General features: G+C 41.5%; 1 protein-coding gene across 1 annotated transcript in view; it reads left to right on the top strand.

Annotated features, from left to right (window-relative positions):
- ZC3H12B (zinc finger CCCH-type containing 12B) overlaps positions 1-16,515 on the top strand; it is a 70,516-nt gene extending 54,001 nt beyond the window's left edge. Inside the window, exons 3-6 of the mRNA XM_030934552.1 lie at positions 5,777-5,916; positions 7,634-7,868; positions 8,520-8,626; positions 10,436-16,515. Of these exons, the coding sequence (XP_030790412.1) occupies positions 5,777-5,916; positions 7,634-7,868; positions 8,520-8,626; positions 10,436-11,856 (1,903 nt within the window). The 3' untranslated portion in view covers positions 11,857-16,515. The remainder of the gene's footprint in view (positions 1-5,776; positions 5,917-7,633; positions 7,869-8,519; positions 8,627-10,435) is intronic.
- The last annotated feature ends 2,060 nt before the right edge of the window (positions 16,516-18,575 follow it).

Below are 18,575 nucleotides of genomic sequence, written 5' to 3'. Positions count from 1 at the left end.
TCTGACTCCAGTTCTCTTTTCACAATATCACACAGTATTATGTGGCTATTAGTGTTATTAAGAATATTTGGGCCAGTATGGTGACTCACACCTATGATCCCAGCACATTGGGAAGCCAAGGTGGGGGGATCGCTTGAGCCCAGGAGTTCAAGACCAGGTTGGGCAACATGGCAAAACCCTGTCTCTACTGAAAATACAAAAATTATCCAGGCATAGTGGCACATGCCTGTAGTCACAGCTACTCAAGAAGCTGGGGTGGGAGGTTCTCTTGAGCCCGGGAGGTCAAGGCTACAGTGAGCAGTGATCTCGCCACTGCACTCCAGCCTGAGCAACAGAGTGAGACCCTATTAAAAAAAAAAAAGTATATATGTGTGTGTGTGTGTGTGTGTGTATGTGTGTGTGTGTGTGTGTGTGTATGGCATATTTGCTAGTAGCAGAGAATGCATTTACAGATTTCCTTTTTCAATTTTTTAAAATAATGACATTATCATCATTATAAGGTATATAAAGCAGGATAGACAGCTCCTTTGTTTTAATGAGGGGAAACCAAAAGCACGGTAACAAGAAAGTTAAATGACCTGCACACAATACTACAGCAATCAGAATGATGCAGTGGGCCAGTGAAAAGCAAAGGATAATGTCTGTGTTCAAAAAGCCAAAGGTGTCTCTGCTCCCCTCCTATCAGGCATAAGAAAGGGTGATTCTTGAGGGGAAGGAGTTTGGGATGTGCCCAACTCAATCTGTCACCAAACCAGACCACCTGGAACACCCTAGATTGGACCTGATTCCCAAGGCCAAGGCCGTTTTTTTGTTTTGTTTTGTTTTGCTTTTGGTCTGGTCTGGTTTTGTGTTTCGGAGTTGAGGATGAGAAGAACCTAAGGCATTCGTGGGGACTTTGGCTTCATGGTAATGTAATATCTTCCTTTTCTCTATTCAAGGATTGCTGATCACGGAGGACACTCTGGTTCTTTTGCTTTTTAAGGAATAATGCAGAGATTAATTACTTGGATAATTAGTTTCAACATATCTGGTCTCTGTCAGTAGCAAACTATTATACTGACAGGAAAATGAACTTTTATCTCCTGTATGAGTTACTTTGCTAAATTAAAGGCATCTCGCATGATTTAAATAGAGCCAAAAAATAGCATGCAACCTTATTGTTAGGAGCATATTAAAATAGTGCAGAGTAGACCATGTAATTTCTTTAAAATTGCCAGTTGAGTCCTTGTTAGCATCTTTTTCTTTTGTCTGAGTAGTAAATTACTGATAAGTCCCATTTATTCTGCAATCACATTTCACATGCTCAAAGTTCAGCGCTATAGTCTACTTATGGATTTGTTATTACTATTAATCTAAATTAGGTTTGTTTTCCTCCTTAGTTAGCTGTAAGTTTATGGTGAGATTGGTTTTTCTTAGACAAACTACATGTTAATGTCTGTTGTTTCTCAGCCTGTTGGATGACCCTGCATTAAAATTATGATGCTGGCCAGGCACGGTGGCTCACGTTTGTAATCCTAGCACTTTGAGAGGCCAAGGCAGGCAGACTGCTTGAGCCCAGGAGTTCAACACCAGCCTAAGCAGCATGACAAAACCCCATCTCTACTACAAATACCAAAAAATAACCCGGCGTGGGGGTGCGTGCCCATAGTCCCAGCTGCTTGGGAGGCTGAAGTGGAGAATCGCTTGAGCCCAGGGAGGTTGAGGCTGCAGTAAGCCATGATCATGCCACTACACTCCACCCTGGGTGACACAGCAAGACACTGTCTCCAAAAATAAAATAAAATTATGGGCCAGGCCTGATGGCTCACACCTGTAATCCCAGAACTTTGGGAGGCTGAGGCAGCAGGATCACTTGAGGTCAGGAGTTCGAGACCAGCCTGGCCAACAAGATGAAACCTCATCTCTACTAAAAATACAAAAATTAGCCAGGTGTGGTGGTGGTGTGCCTGTACAGGAGAATCACTTGAACCCAGAAGGCAGAGGTTGCAGTGAGCTGAGATTGCGCCACTACACTCCAGCCTGGGCGACAGAGTGAGACTCCGTCTAAAAACAAACAAACAAACAAACAAATTATGATGCTTTGTTTGCCATTAGCAGCATTTGGTTAACATTTGCAGTAGCAGTGCACCTGTGGTCCACATACTGATTGATATATGCTAAGATACTAAAGGTTACATTCATTCTGAGAGCTGTCTCTTTTGGTAAGAGAAATCCATCTCAGAGGAATGAAGGCTTTGAAATGTAAATGCAACCATGTTCTTTGTTAAGTCTAGGAGAAGCCCAAACATTTGAACCCCAGAGAAAACAATTGCAGAGGGAGGGGCTAATGACCTATCTGCTAAGCTGAATTTGGCTTGGAAACCTGGATCATGAGAGGTTCCTAAGCCAGTTTACAAGACAAAGTGAACTGTAGTGTCACCAAGATACTCTGTGACTTGCAGGTCCTAGGGTTTTCAGCATTTATAGATTGCAAAAGGACATTGTATGGGTTTAAGCAAAAACAAGCCACTTGAAAAGCATTACTTTATTTTCCTCTTTTTTAAAAAAATATTTATTCATTCCTTAAATGTTTGGGGGGCAATAAACTTTGCATACTTGGCTGGTTGTGTAGGTATTCATTGCCACCTTGATAAATGCTGAAAGTGCCATCTGATTCTTCTTGGGCATTTGGTGTGCCTGATGAAATGCTTCAGTGGCATACTTTTAATATATTTTAATAGGATGCTATAGGTATGTTACATTTTTTCTTAACATAATTCTCAGTATGTTAAGGAAATTGATATCAGAATATAAATATATCAAAATATTGAGTGTTTGTCTCTGGATTGTAGTAAAACAGTTGGATTTTGGAGTTTTTTTCTTTATATTTTATGTATTTTCCACGTTTTATACTATAACTATATTACTTTTTGTAATGATATATATATATATATATATATTTAGAGACAGGGCCTTGTTCTGTCACCCAGGCTGGAGTGCAGGGGCATGATCATAGCTCACTGTAACCTCAAACTCCTGGGCTCAAGTGATCTTCCTGGCTCAGCCTCCCGAGTAGCTAGGACTACAGGAGTTCATCACTATACTCAGCTAATTTTTTGTAGAGGCAGGTTCTCACTATGTTGCCAAGGCTGAAAAAAATTTTTAAACACAGAATTTGGCAGTATAAAATATAAAGTTGGCTGGGCGTGGTGGCTCATGCCTGTAATCCCAGCACTTTGGGAGGCTGAGGTGGGCGGATCACAAGGTCAGGAGTTCAGGATCAGCTTTGGCAACATGGTGAAACCCCATCTCTACTAAAAATACAAAAATTAACTGGGCGTGTTGGCTTGTGTTTGTAATCCCAGCTACTTGGGAGGCTGAGGTAGGAGAATCTCTTGAACCCCGGAGGCAGAGGTTGCAGTGAGCCAAGATGGTGCCACTGCACTCCAGCCTGGGTGACAGAGCAAGACTCTGTCTCAAAAAATAAATAAATAAATAAATAAATAAATAAATAAATAAAATATAAAGTTGCAGTATCTAACAGCAAATTTTACTCTCATATTTATTTCTGGACTTAGATCATTTGGGAGAAGATCATAGTACTGCACAGCCAATGAAATTCCATCCCCTTCCTTCAAATCCCCTCTAATGGCAATTCTGATAATTTTCCCAAGTTCTGTTATTCTTTATACTTACCAGCACTGTAGCAGTGGGAAAATTCACAGTTGAACAACTTCTCTTCCACAGTTCATCTAATATTAACCATTTAAGCATAATTCTTGCATAATTTCCCCATTGTTCAACTTTTTAGGAGTTAGTGGTAGTTATCTCTAAGGCTGCCTTGGAGTGTATTGACAACTAAATATATTTTCCTTTTGTTTCTTAAGTGCTTCCAACTTTCAGTTGAGTAGTATAATTGCTTTATGGTACTCACTGGAGAGCTTTAAACATGATTAGCATATGCTTGGAAATGTTAATAAAAGCATTTAATAAATTTTTGCAATTTGCCTCAAGAGTGATAAGACAGTGGGAAGTCTTGCAGTATAAGAATTGATGAAGCCCCTGATATTATATATGAATTCATCGAAAGGGAACAATATGTTGGAGTTCATTTTTGTTGTAGCTGAGTGAGCTAGTGCCAGTGAGAAGGTGAGGAATCAAAAGCGAGAAGCCCCATCACATTGTCTTAATTAGCCTTCTAACAAAACAATTATTTCCTTCTGATCAGTCTTAACAGACAATAGCCACTTGATTGTAGTAGAATTGGTACACGTATGCCCATTTTTTCCCATCCAAGCTGTTGAATTAACTATAATTTAATGTGGTTTATGTATATGTCAGAGCACTAGATACCACGCTAAGAGATCATAATTTTCACAGCCAAACAAGGCACAAATCTAGTGCACCTTTTCCCAATTTATCTGCAAATTTTCCCTCTTCCAATTTCTAGTTAAATGAATTCTGTTTGGCTTTTTAAGTTTTCACAATGTTGTTTCCTATAAGTAATTCTGACAGTTTCTTCTCCTTTATATAATTTTCTGATTATAGAAAGAATACTTGAATTTTTTTTTCTTTTTAATAAAGATGGGGTCTCGCTATGTTGCCGAGGCTGGTCGCAAATTCTCCCACCTCGGGCTCCCAACCTGCTGGGATTATAGGCCTGAGCAGCTGCACCTGGCCAGAAATAGTTGACTTTTTAAAGGATATTTTGGAATTACAGGAAGAAAATAGATCACTTATAACCCTGTCACACAGAACAACAATATTTATTAATATTTTGATGTACTTATTTCTCGTATTTTTTCTAAACTTATACATAGGTTTTCTTCTACAAAATTGGTGTTACATTATATATAGTCTATTTTTTCTTTTCTCTTTCAGAATTACGAGCATTTCCTACATCTTAAAATTTTCATGAATATGATTTTTGTTGGTGCATTATATTAAATGGATATATGTAATAAGAACTTTCAGTGAGCATTTATGTGCATATCTTTTTTGCTGTCGATGTTCTTTTTGAAGCTTAATATATATGTGCTTAAGACTTATCCCCAATTAATACTCTATATAAACTTTAAACCTCTAGTAATACCTTTATTTTTTTCATTTTTTTGTGAATATCGCAATCTTTGAAAAGAAAGTGGTAGGAGAAACAGAAAGAGAAGAGAGAAAATGGAACTAGTGATAGGAGATAGCCATCAGGGCTACAATAAATTGGGAGTTGTTACTAACCATCTGTGGCCTTGAATGAAGTTTGTAATACTAATGGCAAATTTGTAACAATTAAATAAAAAATAACTTGATTTGCTCTTTAAAAAGCATGTTACTTGGCATTATCAAGAAAGTAAATGTCATAGCTGGCCACAGTGGCTCATGCCTGTAATTCTAGCACTTTGGGAGGCCAAGGCATGCAGATCACCTGAGGTCAGGAGTTCGAGACCAGCCTGGCCAAAATGGCAAAACCCCGTCTCTACTAAAAATACAAAAATTAGCTGGGCATGGTGGTACACACCTGTAGTTCCAGCTACTCAGGAGGTGGAAGCAGGAGAAACACTTGAACCTGGGAGGTGGAGGTTGCAGTGAGCTGAGATCGTGCCACTGCACTCCAGCCTGGGCAACAAAGTGAGACAAAAAAAAGAAAGAAAAGAAAAGAAGCGAAAGGAAGAAAGAAAGAGAGAAAGAAAGAAAAGAATGTAAATGTCTATTATTAATACCTTGGCACTAAGAAAAAGCCTGCTTTAGGTATTTCTTTGCTATCTATTATCAATCTTCTCTTTTATTCTGTATCTTCCTAAAGCCATGGGAATAAAGAAGAATTCTCCTGCAGAGGAATACAACTTGCGGTGGATTGGTTTCTAGATAAAGGCCATAAAGATATTACTGTATTTGTGCCTGCATGGAGAAAGGAGCAATCCCGCCCTGATGCACCAATTACAGGTACTGTGTCAAATAAGGTATTTCTTCTCATCTAGAGGCAAATCTGGATAGTTTGGGGATGGTCCCAATTTAGATATTTATTTTTCAAAGTTGTTAAGTATATTTAAAGTGTTTGTATTAAGTGTATATTTGAAAAAAGATTCAAAGAAAGCCATCATTATTTTGTAGCATCTGACAGTTAAATAAAGAAAACTTCAATTCGGCAAAAGATAAAGCACATAGTTTTTTTTAAAAAAGGAGTGCTTTTCTATTCGACCATAGACTTCAGACTAAAGGGAGACGAATCTGGTTATGAGCATGACTAAGTTTTCAAGAGAGTAAAAACACCATGGTGGACAATGGATCTCATTCTGTACCAAAGAAGTGATTGTGGGGTTTGCAAATTAGGGAATAAAAGAGAGAGAGAAAATTCCCACAGCAGTCAGAGCCAACTTGTCCATGAGACACAGTAGGTCTGGAACATAGGGCCAATGATATTGTTAAGGTCCCATGGAAATGTCTTAATTTTATTTTCTTCTCACATCAGAAGAAAAAATTGAATATAATAGCAATGCATGTAAAATGATGTATCTAGCTGGGTTATCCTTGGCTTTATACCAAAGCAATTGAAAATGAAATTTTTAATATTTAATATTTATATTTGTTTGAGACAGGGTCTCAGTCACCTAGGCTAGAATGCTATGGTGTGATCATGGCTCACTGCAGCCTCTACCTCCCTGGGCTCAGCTTTTTCTCCCACCTCAGCCTCCTGAGTAGCTGGGACTACAGGTGTGTACCACCATGCCTGGCTAATTTTTGTATTTTTAGTAGAGATTGAGTTTTGCCATGTTGCCCAAGCTGGTCTTGAACTCCTGGGCTCAAGCTATCTGCCCACCTCAACCTCCCAAAGTGCTAGGATTACAGGCATGAGCCACCATGCCCAGCCAATATTTAACATTTCTTATGGAGGAAGAGGTCCAGGAAAGCAAAAATGCGTAAGGTTTTCAAAAGTCATGGTGCAATCCTAATGGTAGAGGGGTCTCTACATTCATTTACAACAGTCTTCTGGCATCAGCTGTTGCCTGATGTGCCTAATGAGAAAGTCCCATGAATGACTGTCTGAGCTGTGTGTGAAGCTATTTGCCATCTGCTGAACAGGCTCTTGAGCCTCCGTCTGAGAATAGATGCTAGCCCTGCTCAAGCCCAGCCAGCAAGCTTTCTTGCCTCAGCAACTAGGAGACCAAAAGGAAAGGGGATCAGCACTCAGTTGCTATATCTTGATGTTTCACCCTAGTTTTGGTCTTCCCTCAGGCAGAAGCCAAAAATGTAAGTCCCTAGGAGAGATGCTTTAGTTTCCTCCTGGCAGACACATCCTCAGTACTTCCCTGTTAGAAATCAACAACCAAAAAGCTGGTGCTTTGGCCAAAGGACAAAACAAGCATCAAGAATGCTAAGATATCAGTGTCACTCTCACTCTTCATGTAGTTTTTAAAACTTAGATGTCATTGAATCCAGTTCCTTCATTTTATCAAAAAGAAGACTGAAGTCCAAAGGGGAAGATGATTTGCCTAAGGTCATAATCCAGATTGATATCATAGTCAGGAACAGGGCCTACTTTCCCTCTAAGGGCAAATAATACCTTCATCCAGTACCAACTTTTGCATTTTTAATATTGGGGTAATACTGTTAATTTCCAAAGATGATTTCTGCTCTGTGGCATATAATCATATTTTGACAGATCAAGATATTCTACGAAAACTGGAGAAGGAAAAGATTCTCGTCTTCACACCATCCCGAAGAGTCCAAGGCAGGAGGGTTGTCTGCTATGATGACCGGTTCATAGTCAAACTGGCTTTTGATTCTGATGGCATCATTGTGTCCAATGATAACTACCGAGACCTTCAAGTTGAAAAGCCAGAATGGAAGAAGTTTATAGAGGAGCGGTTGCTGATGTATTCTTTTGTGAATGACAAGTGCGTTTCTTTCCAGTAGGCCTATATTCAAGTTATCAGTAGGAATAGATTTCACTTTAATAAACATTTGCCAAACACTTACTGTGTATCATACATTTTGCTAGTTGCCACAGAGATAAAAGGATGAATAAGGAAGAGAACTCACCCTTAAGGGACTCAAAGTGTAGTAGAGGAGTGAAAGAGACAACCACAGTGTTTTGTTATAAGAGCTACAGTTAAAAGTTGTTTTTTTAAAATTGCTTTGTCTATGTGAAGTAATAGAAAAAGGCATCCCAGAGGAGATGACATTTCAGATCAAGTTTACAGATGGAGGAAAGGGGGCTGCTAGGCATGAGAGGTAAGGGGGACATCATGAATAAAGTTATGAAGGTGTGAAAGTGGGTAGCATGTTGGTGGAACCAGCAGACATGCCAGTATGGCTCGAACATGTAGTTCATGGAAGAATGATGAACAGGGAAAATCATCCTTTCTATGTGATAAAGTGGCAACAAAGGGAAGAACTGCTAGATTAGCAGAGGATAGACTTGAGGCATGAAGGGCAATTAGAAGGCTGTGACAACAGTACAGGCAAGAGGTAATGAAAATCTGAACTCCTAGTAAGGAGTAGGGGACAGAAAGGAAGACAGTCACCTCTTGCTTACTTGCTTTCAGATTTATGCCTCCAGATGATCCATTAGGACGCCATGGCCCAAGCCTTGAAAATTTCTTAAGAAAGAGACCCATTGTTCCTGAGCATAAGAAGCAACCATGTCCTTACGGTGAGTACCTATGTACAAAACTGAGTTCTGTACCACCAGAAACATAAGGATTCTGTGAACACTTTTCTCTTCCAGGTTTCCCTTTCAAATGGGAAATCTTGGCTTGTCCACTGTCTTTGAGTTAAAGTTTGTGTCTTCATGTACACTGTTAGGTATTTAAAGAAAAATCTTAGAAACTGAATGAGGAAAAGGTAGCTATAATTGAAGGGAAGATCAGTTGTCACTTGTGACAATAGCACATGTGCTCTAGCTGCCTAAGTCCTGAACTATGTTGCTGGGAGCAGGGAAATGAAGAAACCTATATGGCCTGTGGAAGCAGAAAGGGCAATACTGAACTGAGTTTGGCCCCAAGATGAACCTGTGTCTCAGGCAGGTGACTGCACCCTCTGTCAATTAATACTAACCTTTCCTTTAGATCTGTCCTTTCCAGTTTTTTTTTTTTTTTTTTTTGTTTGTTTGTTTGTTTGTTTTGAGACAGTCTCGCTCTGTCACCTAGGCTGCAGTGCAATGGTGCAGTCTTGGCTCACTGCAACTTCTGCCTCCCAGGTTAAAGCGATTCTCCTGCCTCAGCCTCCCCAGTAGCTGGGATTACAGGTGCACAATGCCAAGCCCAGCTAATTTTTATATTTTTAGTAGAGACGGGGGTTTCACCATGTTGGCCAAGCTGGTCTCAAACTCCTGACTTCAAGTGATCCATCCACCTCGGCCTCTGAAAGTGCTGAGATTACAGGCATGACGCGCTCAGCCCCTTTCCAGTTTTCTTTTCTTTTTTTTTCTTTTTTTAATAAATATACTTTCCTAGAGTGTTTTCATGCTCTTATCCCAGTCCCTCTGATACAAGGTTTGTGCGCCTGACATTGCGACATGGGCTGCTTGATCTGAGGCTACTTTGAATGTCTGTTTTTTTGGATGATCATTTGTTTTGTGGGTTGTTTTGGTTTTTGTCCTCAATTAACATTTAAGTCACAGAGTACTTTCGTATTCATTATCTCATTTAATCTTTACAATTACCCTATAATATAGGCATGATGATGAACTTTGTTTACGGAAGAGGAAAATGAGGCTCACAAAATAAAGTCACTTACCAAGGTCACACAGCTAGTAAGGGACGTAGCTGGAATTGAAATTCAGATCTGACTGGACTCCAAACCTGTGCTCTTTGCACTGCACTGTGCTGCTTTCTATTACTCTCTGCTGCTTCAGCATGCAAATTATGCCTAGGCAAAGTTGTACATTATCGAAAACTTGAAACTGCTCAACTGCTCAGCTTTAGCTTTTTTTTTTTTTCTGAGACAGGGTCTTGCTCTGTCACCTGGGCTGGAGAGCCAGTGGCATGACCATGGCTCACTGCAGCCTTGACCTTCCAGGCTCAAGAATTCTCCCACTGCAGCCTCCTGAGTAGCTGGGACTACAGACCTGCACCACCATGCCCAGTTAATTTTGTTTATATTTTTCTTTACAGACGGGGTTTCACAATGTTGCCCAAGCTGGTCTTGAACTCCTGGGCTAAAGTGATCCACCCACCACAGGCTCCCAAATTGCTAGGACTACAGACAGGAACCACTGCATCCAGCCAGCTCTTAGCTTTTATGCTGCCATTTTCTCCATAGCTTTCCACTTTCTCTCTCCCATCACAGTGTGTGATGCCGCCTTGGTGTTGTCTGTCTCTCATCTTTGTGGACAGTTAATTTTCTGCCTTTACCCCAAACAGTAAAACCCTAACCTGAGTGACCAGATTGTTACAACAGTTTCTGGCACGGAGGGTTCCATCACTGAGAGAGAGTCTTACCCCAAGGCATTATTTTTCAGGCAAAAAATGCACCTACGGCCACAAGTGCAAATACTACCATCCGGAGCGGGCCAACCAACCCCAGCGTTCGGTGGCTGATGAGCTCCGCATCAGTGCCAAACTGTCCACAGTGAAAACTATGAGTGAAGGCACCCTGGCCAAGTGTGGCACAGGGATGTCTAGTGCCAAAGGTGAGATAACCTCAGAGGTCAAACGTGTGGCCCCCAAGCGCCAATCAGATCCCAGCATCCGGTCTGTGGCTGTGGAGCCTGAGGAATGGCTGTCCATTGCCCGTAAGCCTGAGGCTAGTTCTGTCCCCTCGCTTGTGACTGCCCTAAGTGTTCCCACAATCCCACCCCCAAAAAGCCATGCAGTGGGTGCACTCAACACCCGTTCGGCCAGCAGCCCAGTGCCAGGATCCTCCCATTTCCCCCACCAGAAGGCCTCTTTGGAGCATATGGCCAGCATGCAGTATCCTCCCATCCTGGTTACCAACAGCCATGGGACCCCTATTAGCTATGCTGAGCAATACCCAAAGTTTGAATCCATGGGGGACCATGGCTACTATTCAATGTTAGGTGACTTCTCCAAACTGAACATCAACAGCATGCATAATCGGGAGTATTACATGGCTGAAGTAGACCGGGGGCTGTATGCCCGGAATCCTAATCTCTGTCCTGACAGCCGTGTGAGCCATACCAGGAATGACAACTATTCCTCTTACAACAACGTGTATTTGGCTGTAGCTGATACCCATCCTGAAGGCAATTTGAAGCTGCACCGCTCAGCATCCCAGAACCGACTTCAGCCTTTTCCTCATGGTTACCATGAAGCCTTAACACGAGTGCAGAGCTATGGCCCAGAGGATTCTAAGCAAGGCCCCCACAAACAGTCAGTCCCCCACTTAGCTCTGCATGCCCAGCACTCAGCAACTGGAACACGTTCCAGCTGTCCTGCAGACTACCCCATGCCTCCCAATATCCATCCTGGGGCAACCCCCCAGCCAGGCCGTGCCCTGGTGATGACTCGGATGGATAGCATTTCTGACTCCCGCCTCTATGAGAGCAACCCCGTGAGGCAAAGACGACCTCCCCTGTGCCGGGAACAGCATGCCAGCTGGGACCCGCTGCCCTGTGCAACTGACTCCTATGGCTACCACTCCTATCCCTTGAGTAACAGCCTCATGCAACCATGTTATGAGCCAGTCATGGTACGGAGCGTGCCTGAAAAGATGGAGCAGCTTTGGAGGAATCCTTGGGTTGGAATGTGCAATGATTCCAGGGAGCATATGATCCCAGAGCACCAGTATCAGACCTACAAGAACCTCTGCAATATTTTCCCTTCTAACATCGTCCTTGCAGTGATGGAGAAGAATCCCCACACAGCAGATGCCCAGCAACTGGCAGCCTTGATTGTTGCTAAGCTTAGGGCTGCACGTTGATATGACATAGTACTTATTTCTTTATACAAATATGAATATTAATACTAACAATACACTAACACAATAATTATAGTAACTAATAATTTGTATTGCGCTTTACAAGTTACAGAGTGTTTATATCATTTAAGCGCATAACAACCCTGTGAGGTACGTCTTACTAACATCCTCTTTTATAGAGAAGGAAGGTGAAGCTCAGTGAAATTAAGTGGCTAGCCAGGGTCACACTGCTAGGAAATGACTAAGACAAGACACACACCCAAGTCCTCTAAATCCAAGTCCTATGCCCCTTTGCACTGCACCATGCAGGTAATGGAGGACAAAACCCAGGGGGAGAGGTCTAGACGTAAGAAACCCCAGAGGATTCCATTACCAGAGTTTTCCTTTCTCTCGTTTTTTTTTTTTTTTTTTTTTGAGACAGAGTCTTACTCTGTTATACAGGCTGGAGTGGCACTCTCTGCTCACTGCAACCTCCGCCTCCAGGGTTCAAGCGATTCTATGACCTCAGCCTCCCAGGTAGCTGGGATTACAAGTGTGTACCACCATGCCCGGCTAATTTTTGTATTTTTAGTAGAGACGGGGTTTCACCATGTCGGCCAGGCTGGTCTCAAACTCCTGGCCTCAAGTGATCCACCCGCCTCGGCCTCCTAAAGTGCTGGGATTACAGGTGTGAGCCACCGCACCCAGCCTACCAGAGTTTTCATAGTCACATATTCTATATTACAAAGTATGGATGATATATCCAATTTAGAGAGCAAAAGCATCAGGATCAGATCATATGTTGAATTAACCTTTTAGGCTTTTTCTAATAGAAATATTTAAAACTATTTAAAAGTAAATGCATACTTTATTGCATGGATATCCGATCATTCAATCTTTATTAACGAAGCTATAGGGTCACATTGAAGCTTCTAGAACTATATTTTAAATCTATTATTAGCAATTATATTGCATGTATGAATATATATATTTGGTTTGAGATGTGTGTGTATCTCTGTATAACCTTTTATATAGTGATAATGAGAGGGTAGGCTCTACACAGTCCTTCGTCTATAGCTGTATAGGTCACTAATCTGACTTGATGATTTTAAGTCACATTTCATAGTTTCAAAAAGTTATGAGAGTGAAATTATATGGCAATATTTGAACATTGCTTTCTTAGGCACCAGAGCAAAGCAGCTCTGTTTCCTTTGCACATTTTACCTGCCAACATTTATTAACAGTTCTTAGCTTCCAAGTCTCTTCACCTTAGCAAATCAGGGATCAGGTTGCAGTCTTCTGCAGAGGAACTGATGGTTAAGCTCAAGTTCCAAGCATAGTATGTGTGTGCTACACAAGCTCAGAAGAGTGACAAGGACCAGGGGACTTACTACCACAATCCACTTCCCTTATCCCAGGAGAGATGGCCAAACACATGTGGCATTAAATGGTGAATAAAAAAAGCTCCACTCAAGGAGGGATTATTGGATGCTCTTTGGACTTCCAACCTATGCAGTATTCAACATCACTGGATGAAATGTAATGGAGGACAGTGCACAGCCATGTATCCACTTTCTCTTCCTGCCCACCCTTTGGGTAATAAGGTCAATCATTGGTGGAACAGAATTTCTCTAGGAAACAAAACCAGGGGATTTTCTATGTGGAAAAAGGAAGTTTCCAAAAGGGGATACTGCATCTTTACTAATAGCTGGCTCAGTTATGCACTTTAAATCCACGCAAAGAGAGTGCACTTGCTGTTAAATAATTGTTAGATGAGTTATTAGAAGGCAGGACTTTCAGTTTGGGTGACACCATTTGCGCAACTTGTATCTTGCTCAGGGTGGAAAACTTCATAGCTAAATGCCTCTAGAAGAGGTGTTTATTGTTTTTTTTTTAAGCTGCACTAAATGAATTCCCTTTTTGAATCCGCTGTATATTTCAATATTTCGAACCATGACCAGCTCACTATTTCCTGAGCTGGAACTTGCTAACTTCTATGATCGTTTTTTCATGAAAGTTGAGAAGGCCGGGCCTTGGCCTTTTGTTTCTTCATGAGAAGGTGTGACACTGCCTATAAATGTTTCTTACTGTGAAACACTCTGAATGTGAGGCTGTAGTCAGGGTTGTTTCTGGTGGTTTGATAATGGCTTGCATGCTGCTTTCTGGCTTTCTGTCTCTGTCCAAGTTGATCAATACTGCATCTTAACCAATGTTTCACTTCAGTTAACCACAGCTTTACATTCTATCTCCTATCCTCTGATCTTCGTATACCCCAGCATATTGAAAAAGAGTAAAAGTATTTTCTATCAGGTAAGTCCACAGAGTGACAGTTGCCATTGCAGTGCTTGCTATTTCACACAAACACCATTTCATACCTTCAACTTCTTGGACTTTCTAAATTGGACCCATGTCTAAATCAGGGTATTTGACAATCTCAGATGATGCTACTGCCTATGTGCCAGTTAGTTCATCTTCCTACCAAAATCATCAATGGCACCACAGTATCCACTAGCTGTACAATTTACAGGGAAGCACAAGATTAATCTTGTCACCTATAATTCATCTTGAACATGTTCATATTTGGTACTCAGAAAACGTGTAAGCTCCTCCCAATACAGAAAATTCTTTTAAGGCAGCATATGTATTTCTGATTTACTAAAAATGATTGTCATCCTCCTCTCATTCTTCTTTTTGGTATGAACCAAAAGCGGCTAGGAGCAATGCCTCAAATAACCAGAAATGACCTTTTGTTGATACAAATTGTATCTCTTTTTTTCCTGATTGTATAGAAACAAATGTACAAAACTCATCTTAAGCTAGGTTTGGCACTGAATTTTCACCAGGAGGTTTGTGGCACTGTGTGTCACAGGGAAGTAGCTCAGGGGTTGTGAGGGAGCTTTTATTTCTAAAGGGCAGTAGTAATTTATAGACAAAAACAATTTTTCAAGGCCTCTTTATTACCAGTGCACAGCTATCACGTGTACAATTTCAAGCATTATATTGCATAAGTTCTCTTTAGCCTATTAAATTTAATATGTCCTTGAAAAAGGGATTTTGTGTAAAAAGTGTCAGTGTTAGTGACTCATCTGCAAGAATCTATAAATGGAGCTATACAAATATGAATACATAAATACAGCATGGTTCTTAGTTATTAGAGAAACATTTTCTTTATATTGAGGTCTAGGCACTTCTTGACTTTCCATTTTGTCTGTAATTATAAAACAGCAAGTAACAAAGAAGCATTGGGACCCCCTCGGCTGCCTTGATAATAAAATCAAGCTTCCTTCATGGGGCTAAGCATATGTCCCTCAGGATACTTACCTCTAAGCACTCAGCAGGGGTTACTACAAAGCGTTTTGTGTGGTTTTCAAGAAACAGTGTGTTTTGCAAGAGGTGCTTTGTAATCTTAATTATTTCACTGATTTTTCTGACCTCATAGCAAGTCTGTGCCTATTGAGGTCTTCAATTTTGCAGCTTTTCTGATTTTTTTTCTTCTTTTTGTGATTTTGTTGTTTTCATTTTGATCTAAAGGAGAAGTGTGACCCCGGAGTGGCATGGTCAATCCAGGGCACCCTTTCTGTAAGACAACTCAAAGGAAAAGAAGCCTTTTCAAAGGTAATATCGAGCCATTGCACTCTCTCTTAAGGTGCCAGGTATGGAAGGGAGAATGACAGATGCCTTATGGAAATGGTCTACAAAACTTTTCTTCTTCTAAGTAATAAAACACATAGCATGATTCTCTCTCCCTCTCTCTCTCTCTCTCTGCCCAGCCTCTGCTAGTTTCCAGGATAATACTTCTCTAAAATTCATTTTTTCTATTTTGGAATAAATTATCTTTATACAGTAATTCAAACACTGATTTCCATTAACCTTTGGCCCTGAGTTTTCTTCTAACATAGAAGAGTTCATTTTGAGAGGCACTCAGTTACCATTCTATCTGTGCTGTAAGTATGGAACTTTATACAAATGCCCTTTTTGAGGGCCAAAAATTTCAATACACTTTGTTCTACTTTGTGAACCAGGTCTGGATCTGCACAGAGAAAGTAATGCTGAGCTGTCCAAAGAGTCCGCTCAGGTCTCCCTCCTAACCCTCCTCTGCCTTCCCCTAGTTTGTTTATCCTCAGGTCTGACACTGAGGAGTGCATAGTCTTCAACTGAAATGGCACTATAGTTAGTTCTCATTGGAAACAAACAAGTGTATTTCTGGAACCTGCTTGTCTAAAATAGTCAATGCCTTTGTAAAGACTCAGCATATTCAATATCTATTGTATGGTAGCTAGCTATATACATAGATTGACTATTTTTAGTCCTGGTTTGTGTATTGTTGAGCTATAGTAGTTTGCTTTATCCATTTGTGGGATTAAACAATACTGTTTAATGGTTGTAAACTTTTATAAAATCTCTTTGGGTTTTTTGTTTGACCCAAATATAATGTAAGTCTCAATGACAAAATACACAAAGTTAACCAGAGGTGAGTGAAAATATAGCCCTTCCCCAGTTTTGTCTGCCCCTATAACGCACGTGCATTGCTTTGTAATATGCTCTCACTAGCATGAATGTGCTATGACTACTTCACGAGGTTTTAATTTGTTTCACCTATAATTGTGATGGAAAATGCCGTATCGCTGACAACAATGAACTGTAACCAGTTATTTACTGCATAAACTATTTGTCTACTGACCACTCATGGCTCTGTTTCTTTAAGAATATCAACAACAATGGGCCGGGCGTGGTGGCTCATACCTGTAATCTCAGCACTTTGGGAGGCAAAGCAGGAAGATCACCTGAGGTCAGGAGTTCTAGACCAGCCTGGCCAACATGGCGAAACCCCGTCTCTACTAAAAATACAAAAATTAGCCGGGTGTGGTGGCACGCACCTGTAATCCCAGCTACTTGGGAGGCTGAGGCAGGAGAATTACTTGAACCCAGGAGTTGGAGGTTGCAGTAAGCCGAGATTGTGCTACTGCACTCCAGCCTGGGCGACAGAGTGAGACTCCATCTCAAAAAACAACACAAACGAAAAACAAAAAACAAACAAAAACCAACAACAAAAGCCATACCACACATACATATGCATATACTCTAGTTTGCTCCTAAAGTATTAGATTTATGTCCTTGCGACTTATATTGGGATAAACTATAAAGCCAGGGATTTCCCCAAATGTGTTCATTTGAATTTTACCACAGTAAGTATATGTCCTCAAATTTTTGAAGACTACCAGTTCCAAGTGCTAATCAAACTGACGTTCCCTGCAGGGCAGGGCTGGGCCTGCTTTTGCTCACCAGTCAGAACCAAGTGGTGGGCCCAGGGCCCAGACTTAATTTTTGTATGCAGCCTATAGTTTCTCCCCTGAATAGCCTCAGGGCCAAAGATACATCATCTGCTGTCTCAGCCAGAATATCAGAGCCAAAAGGTGCCGCCTATCCTACACTTCACACTCAGAGTGCTCAGCTGCCTCAACCCCTTCAGGGAATAGTGTGTGAACTGAGGCTCCAAGAGCACTGAAGAGATTTGACCAAGGCCGAACAGAATCAGTGGCAAAGGCAGGACTGGAAGCCCAGGCCTCATGACTCCCAGGCCGGTAAGCCCTTTATCATAGTGGAGTTGGTTCTTCTCTCTCTGGAGCCTCCTACCTACCTTCCACCGCACTCCAGGCCAGTCTCATTCTAAAGGTAGAGGTAGCCATGATGGTTGCAGCAGAGTCCAGCCTACAAGCCTTTGGAAGAGGCTATTTGTAAATCTGAGAATCTTTTTTTTGTTATCATCCTCCATGGGACTAAGAGTGCTCATCTCTCCCCACCTTTTTCCTCTTCTGTCTCTTACTCTTCCTGTCACATTCCTCAGGCATACACGTATCAAGTTCTTACTGAGTACCGGATTGGGGGGGGGGGGGGCGGTCTGGCCTATACTAAGCTAGGCAGACAGAAGAGGAACAGTCCATCTTGGGGAACTTGCACTCTAGTGGGAGAATGAAGCACACTCAGAGAATAGAGTAAGAAATTAAGACTTCCTTGGAGGGCAGTGGCAGCATGAGGGTAAGCAGAGTGGTAAGAACTACTAGAATTCCAAAAAGGGACAATCAACAAACATCCAGTCATTCTGCCCTAATCTCAGGTGGAAAATGAACTAGTCTGGTCATATCCCTCTCCACCTCCCCTCGGGCCTCATGTAATACCAAGTCCTTCACATCACCATGTTCCAATTATCCTGTACCCTGCATTTGTGCCCCCAACCATGCTTTCTCAACCTCTCCAGACTTTGACCTTCCTTCTACTCCTTGTTCTGACTAGTGTTCTTGCCTTTAAAGACCCAGTGCCAATGTCCAACCTCCTGGTCAAGCCATTGTTAGTCCCTCCCCACAGTGGGCCTTGCAGGAATATTGAGCAATACCTCTTAGCTCTTGTCACTCACTTTGGCACACCGTCTCTACCACAAAACAGGGAGTTCCTTGGGCACGGGAACCATGTTATTTGCCACTGATGAATTACCTATCAGAGGGGAATCTCTGAATTACTGTTGTTGAATAATAATATAATCTATGCTCCCTTTCCTTGACCCCTATCCTTGTTTCCCAGTTAAATGTGTGCATTTCAGGCTGGGCACACTGGCTCACACCTATAATCCCAGCACTCTGGAGGCTGAGACAGGAAAATCACTTGAGGCCAGGAGTTTGAGGCCAGGAGTTTGAGACCAGCCTGAGCAACATAGGAAGACCCCCATCTCTACAAAAAATTCAAAAATT

Source organism: Rhinopithecus roxellana, chromosome 7 (genome assembly GCF_007565055.1).
Source record: "Rhinopithecus roxellana isolate Shanxi Qingling chromosome 7, ASM756505v1, whole genome shotgun sequence".
NCBI classification, from domain to species: domain Eukaryota; kingdom Metazoa; phylum Chordata; class Mammalia; order Primates; family Cercopithecidae; genus Rhinopithecus; species Rhinopithecus roxellana.
The sequence above is the reverse complement of the archived record's forward strand: the minus strand, read 5'-3'. Positions and strand labels throughout refer to the sequence as shown.